We start from the raw sequence: 18,541 nt of genomic DNA on the forward strand, positions 1-18,541 counted from the left end.
TCACAGCGTACGTTACGTCTATTAGCCAGCAACACTGGTAGAAGTCAGCACTAAAATTACAATTGGTCCCGTCTAAATGCACAGAGGATATAAACGATAACAAAGGCATATTAACTCGCATCGTGTCCGAAAGCGCACGTAATATGTCCAAATGATCATCGCGAACGCCACAAGTCGAGTCTGCTCCGTTTCACCTTATTGTCTTGTGTGTTTAGCTACCTGGGCCTAGATTTTCGAAGCTCTCTTAGAACTAAGACGGTTGTAAGTTATGTTAATGTATGGTACTTACAATCATCTTAGCTCTAAGAGAGCTTCGAAAATCTAGGCCCAGGTAGCTAAACACACAAGACAATAAGGTGAAACGGAGCAGACTCGACTTGTGGCGTTCGCGATGATCATTTAGACATTTAACGTGCGCTTCGAAATCTAAATACGAAGACGTACTGTCCGAGTGTGTCAGGATCCGGTACATTTTGGAAATGTTGTATCTTGTTGTAGATAGGTTGTACTTGAATAAATCACTAGTTTATGTGTATAACTAATTTTTCACACTTTTCCATATTATTAATAACACAAAGGAACAGAGTTCCATGGTGAGCATGTAGCCCTGGCCTTCCGCCCTGTCACATAGCCGAGTCTTAACCATTAATCCACACCTGCATTTGTCTGTGATGCATCTCAAAGCAACACAATGCCTGAAATAAATTCCTCAAACAGCCACAGAAAAATATAAGACAAAACCAACAATAGTCGATCACCTTTTTATTTTCAAACAACTATTTCAGTCAATGAATGTGTGATGTTAGTTATTTCCATATATATCTCATGGGTGTATGAAATACAATGAATGATTTGTAAACTGGAAAAAGTGAAAAATGGAAGACACTATAAAGATGGCAAGGGTTATGACAGTGTAGAACATACTAAAGTACACGCACGCAAGCACATTCAGGGTCTACACAAATGTACATGATTACATGATATTTTTAATGGTGAACAAACTCCTTTTATTGTTTTTTAGAGTAAATATATATGATATACAGTGATATGACGTTCACACGGTTTAACCAAGAGTGAGTGAGTATGGTTTTATGCTGTTTTTAGCAACATCATGGCGGGGGACACCACAAATGGGCTTCACACATTGTGCTCATGTAGGGGGTTTAACCAAGACGACAGCCCCAATTTCTACATGTATATGAAAAATGTCATGAAAGAAACTTTCAGAAATATACCTTTTCTTCTTTCTTGATATTTTATCTTACCATTGAGCCACAAAACACCGATTGAAATTATTATTATTTACACACATTATGGTTTGATACAAAATAGTGAAAACAGTTTGTCCATCACCAAGACTGTGGACATTAACATAATCATCAACAAAAATTAACAAAACAATTATAACACGTATATCACACGATTGTAAATCAATAGAACATACAACTTGTATACAAAAATGTACAACAGTTTTCAAAGTGTTTTTCACAGAAAAGCATCATATAACAGTCAAACTGTATCACTTCTGTAACATATTGCTCACTGAAAATGATGCAAAATATATTGGTGATATCATTGTGAGTAAAAATATTTTAATTGAAATCTGATGGAATGTTTGAAACAATGAGCGGAGCCTTAGGTTGAAAAAAACATGTGATAGTGCAGCATCTCCAAGGAACAAAGCTTAAAGATATGAAAAACTTTAAAAAACAATTTTTTAATAAAAAAATATACTAATCAAAAGTGTCTGGCCTTTGTCAAAAAATGCCTCTGAGTAAAATGTAGGCAGTTCAAGCATACAGATGAAATGTTTGTTATTCAGCACCACACTCTGAATTATCCAGTAAATACTTGCATCAGACAAACCAGTGAGTGATACCATGAGCAGCGATCAATACAGGTTACCATGACTACAGTGACCATTCAATTGTTTATCAATCTGTTACCAATGTAAATATATTATGAATACTGACAAGTGAGTGAGTGAGTTTACATTGCTCATAGCAAAGTCAGAGAGGGGATATCAGCTTCACACCATATCCCCACGTTAATCAAACCTGCAGGGTCAGTGGAACCAAGAAAAAAGGCATACATGTCCTCCACAGGAAAAATGTCCTATTTACCATTGAGGCAGATTAAGTGTAGAATTACAAAAATACAGGACATAAAACACTAAATGATAACATTTCATCAGCAGGTACATGCCCCTATGCCAAATGTAGAGACATCAGGTAATATGATAAACCCAGCGTTATCACCATACTGCACATCTTGACCCTGTTGAACACTAGTAATTGTCACCATCCATTAAAAGTGGTTGATACTCACTTAATTGTTCTATGAACATGTGAACACAGTTTCAACACTAGGGTAAACCTTGTTGTTTTTTAAGTAACCTGATACATTCTGTGGCTAGTGCTGGGACTTGTTTCAACACTAGGGTAAACCTTGTTGTTTTTTAGTAACCTGATACATTCTGTGGCTAGTGCTGGGACTTGTTTCAACACTAGGGTAAACCTTGTTGTTTTTTAGTAGCCTGATACATTCTGTGGCTAGTGCTGGGACTTGTTTCAACACTAGGGTAAACCTTGTTGTTTTTTAGTAACCTGATACATTCTGTGGCTAGTGCTGGGACTTGTTTCAACACTAGGAGTAAACCTGGTTGATACATTTTTAAGTAACCTGATACATTCTGTGGCTAGTGCTGGGACTTGTTTCAACACTAGGGTAAACCTTGTTGTTTTTAAGTAACCTGATACATTCTGTGGCTAGTGCTGGGACTTGTTTCAACACTAGGGTAAACCTTGTTGTTTTTTAGTAACCTGATACATTCTGTGGCTAGTGCTGGGACTTATCATACTAATTACTGGACAACACTTTTACTGTTGATGAGAGATCTTAACAGATAAGGACTTTTCTAGCATTTGGCCTAGGACTATATATGAGGATTAACTGTCTAGACCCAGCAAGCTATCTCACAGTTTAATGGCACAATGTTTTTGTTTAAATGACAAAGAATTATACTTCACAATAGTTGACAATACTTCAGTGATAGTTATCAGTGATAGTTGACAATACTTCAGTGATAGTTGACAATACTTCAGTGATAGTTGATCAGTGATAGTTGACAATACTTCAGTGATAGTTGACAATACTTCAGTGATAGTTGACAATACTTCAATACTTCTGTGATAGTTGATCAGTGATAGTTGACAATACTTCAGTGATAGTTGACAATACTTCAGTGATAGTTGACATACTTCAGTGATAGTTGACAATACTTCAGTGATAGTTGACATACTTCAGTGATAGTTGACATACTTCAGTGATAGTTGACAATACTTCAATACTTCAGTGATAGTTGATCAGTGATAGTTGACATACTTCAGTGATAGTTGACAATACTTCAGTGATAGTTGACATACTTCAGGGAATGTTTAGAATAATTCAAATGATACATGATAATTCAGTGAATGGCAATAATGCATTATGACTATTAATAACACTTTAGTGATCACCATGGTCGTACTTGTAATTCATTCACACAACTATGGTGACGACCTAGTGATGAAATAGTAATATATACATATACCGGTATACACAGCAATATTCACGCCATATTTTGACGGTCCGTAATAATTAACTCTAGATCAAACATTCCAGTGACAGACATCATGGTCATAGATCTTCACAAGTAGATATGATGGCATCCGTCAAATAAGTCACTCAATCTGACCACTTGTTCTGGCCTGTTGTCTGTTGTCTCCGAAGAGCTGTGTGAAGCACTTGTGTAAATAATCTCAGCACCGCAGCTCCACAAAGGTGGAAGTGTCCTGCTTCAAGGACCATGGCTACAAGACGAAAGTGGAGTACATCCAGACATCATTACAGCTGATGCTGCAGAACAGCAAAAACATACAGTAACCAAGACAACTGAGGAGACCTAGTGTCTGATGAGGAGTTGAGTCAAACAACTGATGGTTTCCTGGGTACAATCTAGTCATGTCAGCTAACTCCTGGAGATGTCAGAAGAGTAAGAACTGCTGCAAGACCCAAGACCCAAGACCCTCCTCTAATTCACTCATACTGGTCATCTTGTCCTTGCTTACTGGAATGGAAATCTTTGGTTCCACTGTGTCTGATTGCGTTAGGGGATTTCTGGATTCTTGGCAAAACGTATATGGGACGCCTGGTTGTGTTCTTAGATGACTGTCATCCATATATGAATCATTTCTCTTTGTAGTATCATGGAAGGGGCTCTCGCTGTCTTCTCAGATGACTGTCATCCATATTTGAGGTTTCTCCTTGTTGAGACATGTGAGGCTTTTCTGGTTGTGATTTCAGGGTGCTGACATCTTCACCTGCACTGTTTCTTCCTGCTAGTGACTACCATTGGTGCTCTACATCTGGAACTTCCAAACCCTCGGAGAAATTGTCCATATCAGACATTTCCGTACTGAGGTCACCTGTCACTTGCACTTCATTGATGCGTGATGCAACTTCTGTGAGAGGAACACCATGACAATGTTCCTCCCCAAGATACAGGTCCTCCTGACAAGGTGCATCAGACTCAGACTTTTCCCCTTCTGCATCCAGAACAAAACCTGGATTAACACCCTTTTCCTCCTCCCCATCCCCATCCTTGTTAGCTGCGATAACATACTCATCATAACCCTTGTTGCTGAAACTCTCCTCGTCCACAGAGTCATCAGAATCGTTCCAGGGATTGTGAGGAGGACACTCCACATGAAGGCAGTTGATGGATGGAGGTCCACCACCGCTTGTGTCGGCCACCTTCGTGTAGTCCCGAGGAAGGCTGCTGCCACTTCTTAGTTCTGGCCCCAACCCTTGTTTAGCCTCCTCCTCCTTCTCCTCCACAGGTTCAAACTTGAGCGGGGACTGACTGGAGGGGGAGAGAGGGGCTGGACTCGGGTCACCTTCGGTCAGACTGCCACGCCCACTGTCCCCACTCAGCTGTCGATCAGTGAGTAAGTGGGTCTAAACAGAAAACAAAAAACAGATTAATTAAAACTTGTTTTCAGACCATATCAGATAAGACACGACTACTATAATCAAAACAATGGATGAAAAGCCACATTATGAAACAGAAGGAAGAATTAAATCTGCCCTGCCATGGACACTATTATCATGATAGAATTATACACTAACTCAACTCCTTTATGTTTCCTGTTAGGAACTGCTTTAGAATATACAAAAGCAATCAATACTAGCTCTGAGCGCTATTTGGCAGCTAAATATCAGAGACCCACAAATGTTTCACTGTAAATTGTAGCAGTGGAGCAGGATACAGCTACATATCACAGACCAACATCTGTTTGAATGTAGTAGTGGAGCAGGATACAGACACATATCAGAGACCAACATGTGTTTGACTGTAGTAGTGGAGCAGGATACAGATACATATCACAGACCAACAAGTGTTTGACTGTAGTAGTGGAGCAGGATACAGATACATATCACAGACCAACAAGTGTTTGACTGTAGTAGTGGAGCAGGATACAGATACATATCACAGACCAACATGTGTTTGACTGTAGTAGTGGAGCAGGATACAGATACATATCACAGACCAACAAGTGTTTGACTGTAGTAGTGGAGCAGGATACAGACACATATCACAGACCAACATGTGTTTTTACTGTAGTAGTGGAGCAGGATACAGATACATATCACAGACCAACATGTGTTTGACTGTAGTAGTGGAGCAGGATACAGCTGCATATCACAGACCAACATGTGTTTGACTGTAGTAGTGGAGCAGGATACAGATACATATCACAGACCAACATGTGTTTGACTGTAGTAGTGGAGCAGGATACAGATACATATCACAGACCAACAAGTGTTTGACTGTAGTAGTGGAGCAGGATACAGCTACATATCACAGACCAACATCTGTTTGACTGTAGTAGTGGAGCAGGATACAGATACATATCACAGACCAACATGTGTTTGACTGTAGTAGTGGAGCAGGATACAGCTACATATCACAGACCAACATGTGTTTGACTGTAGTAGTGGAGCAGGATACAGATACATATCACAGACCAACAAGTGTTTGACTGTAGTAGTGGAGCAGGATACAGATACATATCACAGACCAACATGTGTTTGACTGTAGTAGTGGAGCAGGATACAGATACATATCACAGACCAACAAGTGTTTGACTGTAGTAGTGGAGCAGGATACAGATACATATCACAGACCAACAAGTGTTTGACTGTAGTAGTGGAGCAGGATACAGATACATATCACAGACCAACAAGTGTTTGACTGTAGTAGTGGAGCAGGATACAGATACATATCACAGACCAACAAGTGTTTGACTGTAGTAGTGGAGCAGGATACAGATACATATCACAGACCAACAAGTGTTTGACTGTAGTAGTGGAGCAGGATACAGATACATATCACAGACCAACAAGTGTTTTACTGTAGTAGTGGAGCAGGATACAGATACATATCACAGACCAACAAGTGTTTGACTGTAGTAGTGGAGCAGGATACAGATACATATCACAGACCAACATGTGTTTGACTGTAGTAGTGGAGCAGGATACAGATACATATCACAGACCAACATGTGTTTGACTGTAGTAGTGGAGCAGGATACAGATACATATCACAGACCAACATGTGTTTTACTGTAGTAGTGGAGCAGGATACAGATACATATCACAGACCAACATGTGTTTGACTGTAGTAGTGGAGCAGGATACAGATACATATCACAGACCAACAAGTGTTTGACTGTAGTAGTGGAGCAGGATACAGATACATATCACAGACCAACATGTGTTTGACTGTAGTAGTGGAGCAGGATACAGATACATATCACAGACCAACATAGTGTTTGACTGTAGTAGTGGAGCAGGATACAGATACATATCACAGACCAACATGTGTTTGACTGTAGTAGTGGAGCAGGATACAGATACATATCACAGACCAACATGTGTTTGACTGTAGTAGTGGAGCAGGATACAGATACATATCACAGACCAACAAGTGTTTGACTGTAGTAGTGGAGCAGGATACAGATACATATCACAGACCAACATGTGTTTGACTGTAGTAGTGGAGCAGGATACAGATACATATCACAGACCAACAAGTGTTTGACTGTAGTAGTGGAGCAGGATACAGATACATATCACAGACCAACATGTGTTTGACTGTAGTAGTGGAGCAGGATACAGATACACATATCACAGACCAACATGTGTTTGACTGTAGTAGTGGAGCAGGATACAGATACATATCACAGACCAACATGTGTTTGACTGTAGTAGTGGAGCAGGATACAGATACATATCACAGACCAACATGTGTTTGACTGTAGTAGTGGAGCAGGATACAGATACATATCACAGACCAACATGTGTTTGACTGTAGTAGTGGAGCAGGATACAGATACATATCACAGACCAACAAGTGTTTGACTGTAGTAGTGGAGCAGGATACAGATACATATCACAGACCAACATGTGTTTTTACTGTAGTAGTGGAGCAGGATACAGATACATATCACAGACCAACATGTGTTTGACTGTAGTAGTGGAGCAGGATACAGATACATATCACAGACCAACATGTGTTTGACTGTAGTAGTGGAGCAGGATACAGATACATATCACAGACCAACATGTGTTTGACTGTAGTAGTGGAGCAGGATACAGATACATATCATATCACAGACCAACATGTGTTTGACTGTAGTAGTGGAGCAGGATACAGATACATATCACAGACCAACATGTGTTTGACTGTAGTAGTGGAGCAGGATACAGATACATATCACAGACCAACATGTGTTTGACTGTAGTAGTGGAGCAGGATACAGATACATATCACAGACCAACATGTGTTTGACTGTAGTAGTGGAGCAGGATACAGATACATATCACAGACCAACATGTGTTTGACTGTAGTAGTGGAGCAGGATACAGATACATATCACAGACCAACAAGTGTTTGACTGTAGTAGTGGAGCAGGATACAGATACATATCACAGACCAACAAGTGTTTGACTGTAGTAGTGGAGCAGGATACAGATACATATCACAGACCAACAAGTGTTTGACTGTAGTAGTGGAGCAGGATACAGATACATATCACAGACCAACAAGTGTTTGACTGTAGTAGTGGAGCAGGATACAGATACATATCACAGACCAACATGTGTTTTGACTGTAGTAGTGGAGCAGGATACAGATACATATCACAGACCAACATGTGTTTGACTGTAGTAGTGGAGCAGGATACAGATACATATCACAGACCAACATGTGTTTGACTGTAGTAGTGGAGCAGGATACAGATACATATCACAGACCAACATGTGTTTGACTGTAGTAGTGGAGCAGGATACAGATACATATCACAGACCAACATGTGTTTGACTGTAGTAGTGGAGCAGGATACAGATACATATCACAGACCAACAAGTGTTTTTGACTGTAGTAGTGGAGCAGGATACAGCTACATATCACAGACCAACAAGTGTTTTTGACTGTAGTAGTGGAGCAGGATACAGATACATATCACAGACCAACATGTGTTTGACTGTAGTAGTGGAGCAGGATAGTAGTGGAGCAGGATACAGATACATATCACAGACCAACATGTGTGTTTGACTGTAGTAGTGGAGCAGGATACAGATACATATCACAGACCAACAAGTGTTTGACTGTAGTAGTGGAGCAGGATACAGATACATATCACAGACCAACATGTGTTTGACTGTAGTAGTGGAGCAGGATACAGATACATATCACAGACCAACATGTGTTTGACTGTAGTAGTGGAGCAGGATACAGATACATATCACAGACCAACATGTGTTTGACTGTAGTAGTGGAGCAGGATACAGATACATATCACAGACCAACAAGTGTTTGACTGTAGTAGTGGAGCAGGATACAGATACATATCACAGACCAACATGTGTTTGACTGTAGTAGTGGAGCAGGATACAGATACATATCACAGACCAACATGTGTTTGACTGTAGTAGTGGAGCAGGATACAGATACATATCACAGACCAACAAGTGTTTGACTGTAGTAGTGGAGCAGGATACAGATACATATCACAGACCAACATGTGTTTGACTGTAGTAGTGGAGCAGGATACAGATACATATCACAGACCAACATGTGTTTGACTGTAGTAGTGGAGCAGGATACAGATACATATCACAGACCAACATGTGTTTGACTGTAGTAGTGGAGCAGGATACAGATACATATCACAGACCAACAAGTGTTTGACTGTAGTAGTGGAGCAGGATACAGATACATATATCACAGACCAACAAGTGTTTTGACTGTAGTAGTGGAGCAGGATACAGATACATATCACAGACCAACATGTGTTTGACTGTAGTAGTGGAGCAGGATACAGATACATATCACAGACCAACATGTGTTTGACTGTAGTAGTGGAGCAGGATACAGATACATATCACAGACCAACATGTGTTTGACTGTAGTAGTGGAGCAGGATACAGATACATATCACAGACCAACATGTGTTTGACTGTAGTAGTGGAGCAGGATACAGATACATATCACAGACCAACAAGTGTTTGACTGTAGTAGTGGAGCAGGATACAGATACATATCACAGACCAACATGTGTTTGACTGTAGTAGTGGAGCAGGATACAGCTACATATCACAGACCAACATGTGTTTTTTACTGTAGTAGTGGAGCAGGATACAGATACATATCACAGACCAACAAGTGTTTGACTGTAGTAGTGGAGCAGGATACAGATACATATCACAGACCAACATGTGTTTGACTGTAGTAGTGGAGCAGGATACAGCTACATATCACAGACCAACATGTGTTTGACTGTAGTAGTGGAGCAGGATACAGCTACATATCACAGACCAACATGTGTTTGACTGTAGTAGTGGAGCAGGATACAGATACATATCACAGACCAACATGTGTTTGACTGTAGTAGTGGAGCAGGATACAGATACATATCACAGACCAACATGTGTTTGACTGTAGTAGTGGAGCAGGATACAGATACATATCACAGACCAACAAGTGTTTGACTGTAGTAGTGGAGCAGGATACAGATACATATCACAGACCAACATGTGTTTGACTGTAGTAGTGGAGCAGGATACAGATACATATCACAGACCAACATGTGTTTGACTGTAGTAGTGGAGCAGGATACAGATACATATCACAGACCAACATGTGTTTGACTGTAGTAGTGGAGCAGGATACAGATACATATCACAGACCAACAAGTGTTTTTGACTGTAGTAGTGGAGCAGGATACAGACACATATCACAGACCAACATGTGTTTGACTGTAGTAGTGGAGCAGGATACAGATACATATCACAGACCAACATGTGTTTGACTGTAGTAGTGGAGCAGGATACAGATACATATCACAGACCAACATGTGTTTGACTGTAGTAGTGGAGCAGGATACAGATACATATCACAGACCAACATGTGTTTTTTACTGTAGTAGTGGAGCAGGATACAGATACATATCACAGACCAACATGTGTTTGACTGTAGTAGTGGAGCAGGATACAGATACATATCACAGACCAACAAGTGTTTGACTGTAGTAGTGGAGCAGGATACAGACACATATCACAGACCAACAAGTGTTTGACTGTAGTAGTGGAGCAGGATACAGATACATATCACAGACCAACATGTGTTTGACTGTAGTAGTGGAGCAGGATACAGATACATATCACAGACCAACATGTGTTTGACTGTAGTAGTGGAGCAGGATACAGATACATATCACAGACCAACATGTGTTTGACTGTAGTAGTGGAGCAGGATACAGCTACATATCACAGACCAACATGTGTTTGACTGTAGTAGTGGAGCAGGATACAGATACATATCACAGACCAACATATGTTTGACTGTAGTAGTGGAGCAGGATACAGATACATATCACAGACCAACATGTGTTTGACTGTAGTAGTGGAGCAGGATACAGCTACATATCACAGACCAACATCTGTTTGACTGTAGTAGTGGAGCAGGATACAGATACATATCACAGACCAACATGTGTTTGACTGTAGTAGTGGAGCAGGATACAGATACATATCACAGACCAACATGTGTTTGACTGTAGTAGTGGAGCAGGATACAGATACATATCACAGACCAACAAGTGTTTGACTGTAGTAGTGGAGCAGGATACAGATACATATCACAGACCAACATGTGTTTGACTGTAGTAGTGGAGCAGGATACAGATACATATCACAGACCAACATGTGTTTGACTGTAGTAGTGGAGCAGGATACAGATACATATCACAGACCAACAAGTGTTTGACTGTAGTAGTGGAGCAGGATACAGATACATATCACAGACCAACAAGTGTTTGACTGTAGTAGTGGAGCAGGATACAGATACATATCACAGACCAACAAGTGTTTGACTGTAGTAGTGGAGCAGGATACAGATACATATCACAGACCAACATGTGTTTTTTACTGTAGTAGTGGAGCAGGATACAGCTACATATCACAGACCAACAAGTGTTTGACTGTAGTAGTGGAGCAGGATACAGATACATATCACAGACCAACAAGTGTTTGACTGTAGTAGTGGAGCAGGATACAGATACATATCACAGACCAACATGTGTTTGACTGTAGTAGTGGAGCAGGATACAGATACATATCACAGACCAACATGTGTTTGACTGTAGTAGTGGAGCAGGATACAGATACATATCACAGACCAACATGTGTTTTACTGTAGTAGTGGAGCAGGATACAGATACATATCACAGACCAACATGTGTTTTTTACTGTAGTAGTGGAGCAGGATACAGACACATATCACAGACCAACATGTGTTTGACTGTAGTAGTGGAGCAGGACACAGATACATATCACAGACCAACATGTGTTTGACTGTAGTAGTGGAGCAGGATACAGATACATATCACAGACCAACAAGTGTTTGACTGTAGTAGTGGAGCAGGACACAGATACATATCACAGACCAACAAGTGTTTGACTGTAGTAATGGAGCAGGATACAGACACAAATCACAGACCAACAAGTGTTTGACTGTAGTAGTGGAGCAGGATACAGATACATATCACAGACCAACAAGTGTTTGACTGTAGTAGTGGAGCAGCATACAGATACATTTCAGAGATCACCCAGGGTAAAGTGAAGCAGCGAAAGATGACCCAGGGTAAATTAAAGCAGTGTAAGATCACCCTGGGTGAGTTGAAGCAGGGTAAGATCACTCAGGGTAAGTTGAAGCAGGGTAACATGACCCAGGGCGAGTTGAAGCAGAGTAAGATAACCCAGGGTAAGTTCAAGCTGGGTAAGATGACCCAGGGTAAGTTAAAGCAGGGTAAGATACACCAGGGTAAATTGAAGCAGAGTAAGATGACCCTGGGTGAGTTGAAGCAGGGTCAGATGACCCAGGGTAAATTGAAGTAGAGTAAGATGACCCAGGGTAAGTTGAAGCAGAGAAAGATGATTGAAGTAGCAGAGTAAGATGACCCAGGGTACCCAGGGTAAGTTGAAGCAGAGTATGATGATCCAGGGTAAGTTGAAGCAGAGTAAGATGACCCTGGGAGAGTTGAAGCAGGGTAAGATGACCCTGGGTAAGTTGAAGCAGGGTAAGACGACCCAAGGAAAGTTGAAGCAGAGTAAGATGACCCTGGGTGAGTTGAAGCAGGGTAAGATCACCCTGGGTGAGTTGAAGCAGAGTAAGATGACCCTGGGTGAGTTGAATGAGGGTAAGATGACCCAGGGTAAATTGAAGCAGGGTAAGATGACCCTGGGTAAGTTGAAGCAGGGTGAGATGACCCAGGGTAAATTGAAGCGGGTTAAGATCACCCAGGGTAAATTGAAGCAGGGTAAGATCACCCAGGGTAAATTGAAGCAGGGTAAGATGACCCTGGGTAAGTTGAAGCAGGGTATGATGACCCATGGTAAGTTGAAGCAAAGTAAGATGACCCTGGGTGGGTTGAAGCAGGGTAAGATGACCCAGGGTGAGTTGAAGCAGGATAAGATGACCCAGGGTAAATTGAAGCAGAGTAAGATGACCCTGGGTAAATTGAAGCAGGGTAAGATGACCCAGGGTAAGTTGAAGCAGAGTAAGATGACCCTGGGTAAATTGAAGCAGAGAAAGATGACCCAGGGTAAGTTGAAGCAGAGTAAGATGACCCTGGGTGAGTTGAAGCAGGGTAAGATGACCCTGGGTGAGTTGAAGCAGGGTATGATGACCCAGGGTAAGTTAAAGCAAAGTAAGATGACCCTGGGTGAGTTGAAGCAGGGTAAGATGACCCAGGGTGAGTTGAAGCAGGATAATATGACCCAGGGTAAATTGAAGCAGAGTAAGATGACCCTGGGTAAATTGAAGCAGGGTAAGATGACCCAGGGTAAGTTGAAGCAGAGTAAGATGACCCTGGGTAAATTGAAGCAGAGAAAGATGACCCAGGGTAAGTTGAAGCAGAGTAAGATGACCCTGGGTGAGTTGAAGCAGGGTAAGATGACCCTGGGTGAGTTGAAGCAGGATAAGATGACCCAGGGTAAATTAAAGCAGGGTAAGATGACCCTGGGTAAGTTGAAGCAGAGTAAGATGACCTTGGGTAAGTAAAAACAGGGTAAGATGACCCAGGGTAAATTGAAGCTGGGTAAGATCACCCAGGGTAACGTGAAGCAGGGTAAGATCACCCAGGGTAAAGTGAAGCAGGGTAAGATGACGCTGGGTGAGTTGAAGCAGAGTAAGATGACCCTGGGTAAATTGAAGCAGAGTAAGACAACCCAGGGTAAATTTAAGCAGGGTAAGATGACCCTGGGTGAGTTGAAGCAGGGTTAGATGACCCTGAGTAAGTCGAAGCAGGGTAAGATGACTCTGGGTAAGTTGAAGCAGGGTAAGATGACCCAGGGAAAGTTGAAGCAGGGTAAGATGACCCAGGGTAAGTTGAAGCAGGGTAAGATGAGTCTAGGTGAGTTGAAGCAGGGTAAATTAAAGCAGGGTAAGATGATCAAGGTAAATTAAGGCAGGGTAAGATGACCCAGGGTAAATTGAAGCAGGGTAAGATGACCCTGGGTAAAGTATAGCAGGGTAAGATAATCCAGGGTAAATTAAAGCAGGGTAAGATCACCCTGGGTAAGTCAAAGCCCCATGGTAAATTGACCCAGGGTAAATTAAAGCAGGGTAAGATGACCCAGGGTAAATTGAAGCAGGGTAAGATCACCCTGGGTAAAGTATAGCAGGGTAAGATAATCCAGGGTAAATTAAAGCAGGGTAAGATCACCCTGGGTAAGTCAAAGCCCCATGGTAAATTGACCCAGGGTAAATTAAAGCAGGGTAAGATGACCCAGGGTAAATTGAAGCAGGGTAAGATCACCCTGGGTAAGTCAAAGCCCCATGTTTAATTGACCCAGGGTAAAGTGAAGCAGGGTAAGATGACCCAGGGTAAATTGAAGCAGGGTAAGATGACCCTGGGTAAATTAAAGCAGGGTAAGATGACCCCGGGTAAATTAAAGCAGGGTAAGATGATCAAGGTAAATTAAGGCAGGGTTAGATGACCCAGGGTAAATTGAAGCAGGGTAAGATGACCCTGGGTAAATTAAAGCAGGGTAAGATGACCCCGGGTAAATTAAAGCAGGGTAAGATGACCCAGGGTAAATTGAAGCAGAGTAAGATCACCCTTGGTAAGTCAAAGCCCCATGGTAAATTGACCCAGGGAAGCAGGGTAAGAGATGACCCAGTTGAAGCAGGGTAGGATCACCCTGGGAAGTTAAAGCAGGGTAAGATGACCCAGGGTAAAGTTGAAGCAGGGTAAGATGACCCAGGTAAATTGAAGCAGGGTAAATGACCCAGGGTAAATTAAAGCAGGGTTAGATGACCCAGGGTAAAGGGTTAAACCCAGGGTAAAGAGGGTTGTAAATTAAAGCTAAGACTGACTGACTGACTGAGTTTTGTTTTACGCCATTTTTAGCAATATTCCAGCAACATCACGGCGGGGGACACCAGAAATTGGCTTCACACATTGTACCCATGTGGGGATTCGAACCCGAAGCAGGGTAAGATGACCCAGGGTAAATAAAAGCAGGGTTAGATGACCCAGGGTAAATTGAAGCAGGGTAAGATGACCCACGGTAAATTGAAGCAGGGTAAGATGACCCTGGGTAAATTAAAGCAGGGTTACATGACCCAGGGTAAATTAAAGCAGGGTAAGATGATCCAGGGTAAATTGAAACAGAGTAAGATGACCCTGGGTAAATTGAAGCAGAGTAAGATCACCCTGGGTGAGTTGAAGCAGGGTAAGATGATCCAGGGTAAGTTGAAGCAGGGTAAGAAGATCCAGGGTAAGTTGAAGCAGGGTAAGATGATCCAGGGTAAGTAGAAGCAGAGTAAGATTACCAAGATGGCATGCAGTTTCCAAGACAAACAAAAGGGCTATACAGAAAATGTGTTCTCACCTGCTTGGGTCTCTCTACACATTTTGTGTCTGACAGCGGCATGACTGCAATTGTCCTGACAGTTGTGGCTGAATATGCAGAGAAGTTCTGTAACAGAAAAAATGAAGTAGTTACGTTTATACAGACTGAGTGAATGCTGTTCAGGACGCTGTCAGCGACATTCTGGCCAGATCAAATAAGGGTTAAATAACCAATGGTGAATCAAGTGATTGTACCATTATCAATGTCTCGTTAGGATTTGATGAAAACCAGGTCATCGCTCCTGATCACCCAGTCATATTTCCATACAACAAACACCCATCAAGAATAAAAATTTGAATATGTCTACAGCAACGTATTCTGACTGACTGACTGAGTTTGGTTTTACGCCACTTTTAGCAATATTCCAGCTACATCATTGGGAAGGACACCAGAACGTATTCTGATGGTAAGCAGAGACAAGCTGAGGGAAATTTAGGTGAGATAGGTCCATGGCAACCGATGTCAGAAGTTGACACCATAGCATCATCTTCACGCAGTTTTTCCTTTTCCTTCCTTAGAACAATTATGATCTATCTAGCAGCTCCTATTAGTGAGCTGATAAAATATCCCTGGATCTTGTTTCACAAGCAGATTGTGTGGGGAATACTGCTGACTGATGGGTAGACCCTTAGTATGTGTCCCCTATGATTCAGGTCTAATGATGCTGATCTGGGTAACACATAGTTCGTTTGGGTTCAAATGAGAACGACAAATGATTGAATAACTCGAAATTGAGAGAAGTGCACAAAACCTAAATAAGACACAAGGTCCTAAAACCTCTGTACCCAACAGGAGCTGAAATCAGACATTTTTTGATCGATCACGGAAAAATTTGTTTAAGAAACTATCATGTAATATTGTGCTATTTTCACGCTTCACACCAGGTGGTGACAAACAGCTGATGGAACAGCTGGGGTCATCTCACCTGGCTGTGCTGAGCTGCACCTGAATGTGTGCTGCTGCTGTTCAACCAGTCGTTTGTCACCTCTCGGTGGGAAGCGTGAAAATAGCACAATTTTACATGATGGTTTCTTAAACCACTTTTTCTGCAATCGATCATAAAACGTCAGATTTCAGATCCTGTTGGGTACAGAGGTTTCAGGACCATGTGTCACATTTTTGTTTTGTGCACTTATCCCTATTTCGAGATATTTAAGCATTCATCATTCTCAATTGAACCCAAGCAGACTATAGAAATTCCTAAAAAGTCTTAAAACTGATAAGAATACTCACTGGAAGGGCAGGAAGAGTTATCTCCTCTTTCTCCTTCCACTTTTTGCAGGAATATCTACAAAATGATGCATTGACTTATTAATACGATAATGTGCATGCACACTGCACTAGCGTCCATATACATGGTACATGATCAAAGCACTGCAGGCGAACAACAAGGTGAATTCATACAATAACGTAAATCTGTAAAGGTACATCCTCGATAATCTCCAGGGTATACGTTACGATCACTCTCCACTATACCCTGGATGCATCCACGGCTTGGCCCGATGATCTCATTACCTCCCTCGGCTGGCTCCGCATTCTCACAGTAGCCAATCAGCTAGCGATCACAGTCGCGAAGGTTTGTTCGCAGTGCCACTCATATTTTTGAGGAAATAATACAGACAAATTGACAGATCTGAAACTTTCAAAAAATATATAAAGAACTCCTTCTCCCTCTTTCAGAGTACCTCTGCATCAATTGTGTTGCCAAGTTTAAACAGTTAGATAATTTAAGAAGCGAAAGTGAGTTGTGATTGGTTTGCTCAACTTCCCAGCGTAGACACCTAAATGGATAAAAAAAAGACAGCCAAGGGAGGTAATAAAATCATCAGCCAAGCCGTGGATGCATCCAGGGTATAGTGGAGAGTGATTGTAACGTATACCCTGGAGATTATCGAGGATGGTATAGGTACAGAGCACCAGAAAAATCAAACGCCTTACTGTTTTCATTGTTATAAAAGTTTCAAAATCATCAGAATGTCTGATATGAATAGGATCCAGGGGTGGAAATAACCCACTGCCCGACGTCCGAGTCCAGTGGTTTTTTCTGTCGGGCTGGCAAATTTGTATATCACACTGTACCGGTGTCCAGTTGATTTCCAATGTTAATTATGTTGTTTCTTTAAAAAAATCAACAAGAAAACGGCCGGTATAGTGGAAAAATTATCAGGGCAAGTGATTTTACGTGTGCCACTGTACCGGAGTACACTAGCAATTTTAAAGTTATTTCCACCCCTGGGATCATTATTCCACAGATGAGTTGTGCTGATATCTATAGCTTCTAGTCCAACACACAGGTAGGATAACACAAACAGAATCTATGACAACAGAGCTATTGACCGCAATTGCCCATGATGAGAGCTTCACCGTCAGGTGTGTGTGAGGCTCAGAAGCAGAAAAACGATGATCTGTCAATTTTCATTGGATTAAAACTAGGACTGCCAAATAGATTCTGAATATCTTTCGGCCAGCCACCAGCTAGATCTGTAACTGCCTACCTGTAACAACACACCATGCCCGACAGGATGACGCAGAAGACAAAGACACAAGCAACAGCAATACCACTAATCTCTCCTGTTGACAAACCTGAAACATGAAATAATTAATTTGTGTAAGATGTTTGTATTATGTGTAATGGCAGACACCGCTGGTAAACCGGTTTATACCAGTCGTGATATGCTTCAGATTCTGCAATATGCTGGCCCATCCAGAGTTAGCTCCCTTGAATGACCTGCCCTTGATTTCCATAGCAACAAAATGTGCTCTCAAAGTGGCAAATATATTCTTTCTGTTGGTTTCATGTAACAGTTTACAAGAGGAAGCATCTGTATAAGTGGATCCAAAGGTGCCAAAGTTGTTTTGTGGGTTTGAATGGTTTCATATGTGCCATTTTGGAGGAATTAATTAGGACTTAGTAGAGCCTCTGGCTCTGAGTGACCATTTCACATTATATTGTTATTTTTGCTTGTTTCACAATTGGACATATGTTATCAATTCATCATAAAGGCCCAGATCTTATAAA

At 41.6% G+C, this 18,541-nt stretch overlaps 1 protein-coding gene and 2 long non-coding RNA genes across 3 annotated transcripts in view; 1 reads left to right on the top strand and 2 right to left on the bottom strand.

Annotated features, from left to right (window-relative positions):
* Window positions 1-747: 747 nt before the first annotated feature.
* LOC124273888 lies at window positions 748-2,656 on the bottom strand. Its single transcript, XR_006897766.1, has 2 exons — window positions 2,518-2,656; window positions 748-2,376 (listed from the first exon to the last, which is right to left on the bottom strand). It is a non-coding gene; the product is annotated as an uncharacterized LOC124273888 (long non-coding RNA).
* Window positions 2,401-18,069, top strand: LOC124273887. Its single transcript, XR_006897765.1, has 3 exons — window positions 2,401-2,567; window positions 4,546-4,559; window positions 18,054-18,069. It is a non-coding gene; the product is annotated as an uncharacterized LOC124273887 (long non-coding RNA).
* LOC124273886 overlaps window positions 4,247-18,541 on the bottom strand; it is a 32,180-nt gene continuing 17,885 nt past the window's right edge. The window contains exons 3-6 of the mRNA XM_046709232.1: window positions 18,018-18,105; window positions 16,756-16,810; window positions 15,502-15,588; window positions 4,247-4,998 (exon numbers count right to left, since the gene is read on the bottom strand). Of these exons, the coding sequence (XP_046565188.1) occupies window positions 4,387-4,998; window positions 15,502-15,588; window positions 16,756-16,810; window positions 18,018-18,105 (842 nt within the window). The 3' untranslated portion in view covers window positions 4,247-4,386. The remainder of the gene's footprint in view (window positions 4,999-15,501; window positions 15,589-16,755; window positions 16,811-18,017; window positions 18,106-18,541) is intronic.

The sequence above is a fragment of the Haliotis rubra genome, unplaced genomic scaffold (assembly GCF_003918875.1).
Source record: "Haliotis rubra isolate DU_JTF1 unplaced genomic scaffold, ASM391887v1 Scf1852, whole genome shotgun sequence".
Classification (NCBI taxonomy): domain Eukaryota; kingdom Metazoa; phylum Mollusca; class Gastropoda; order Lepetellida; family Haliotidae; genus Haliotis; species Haliotis rubra.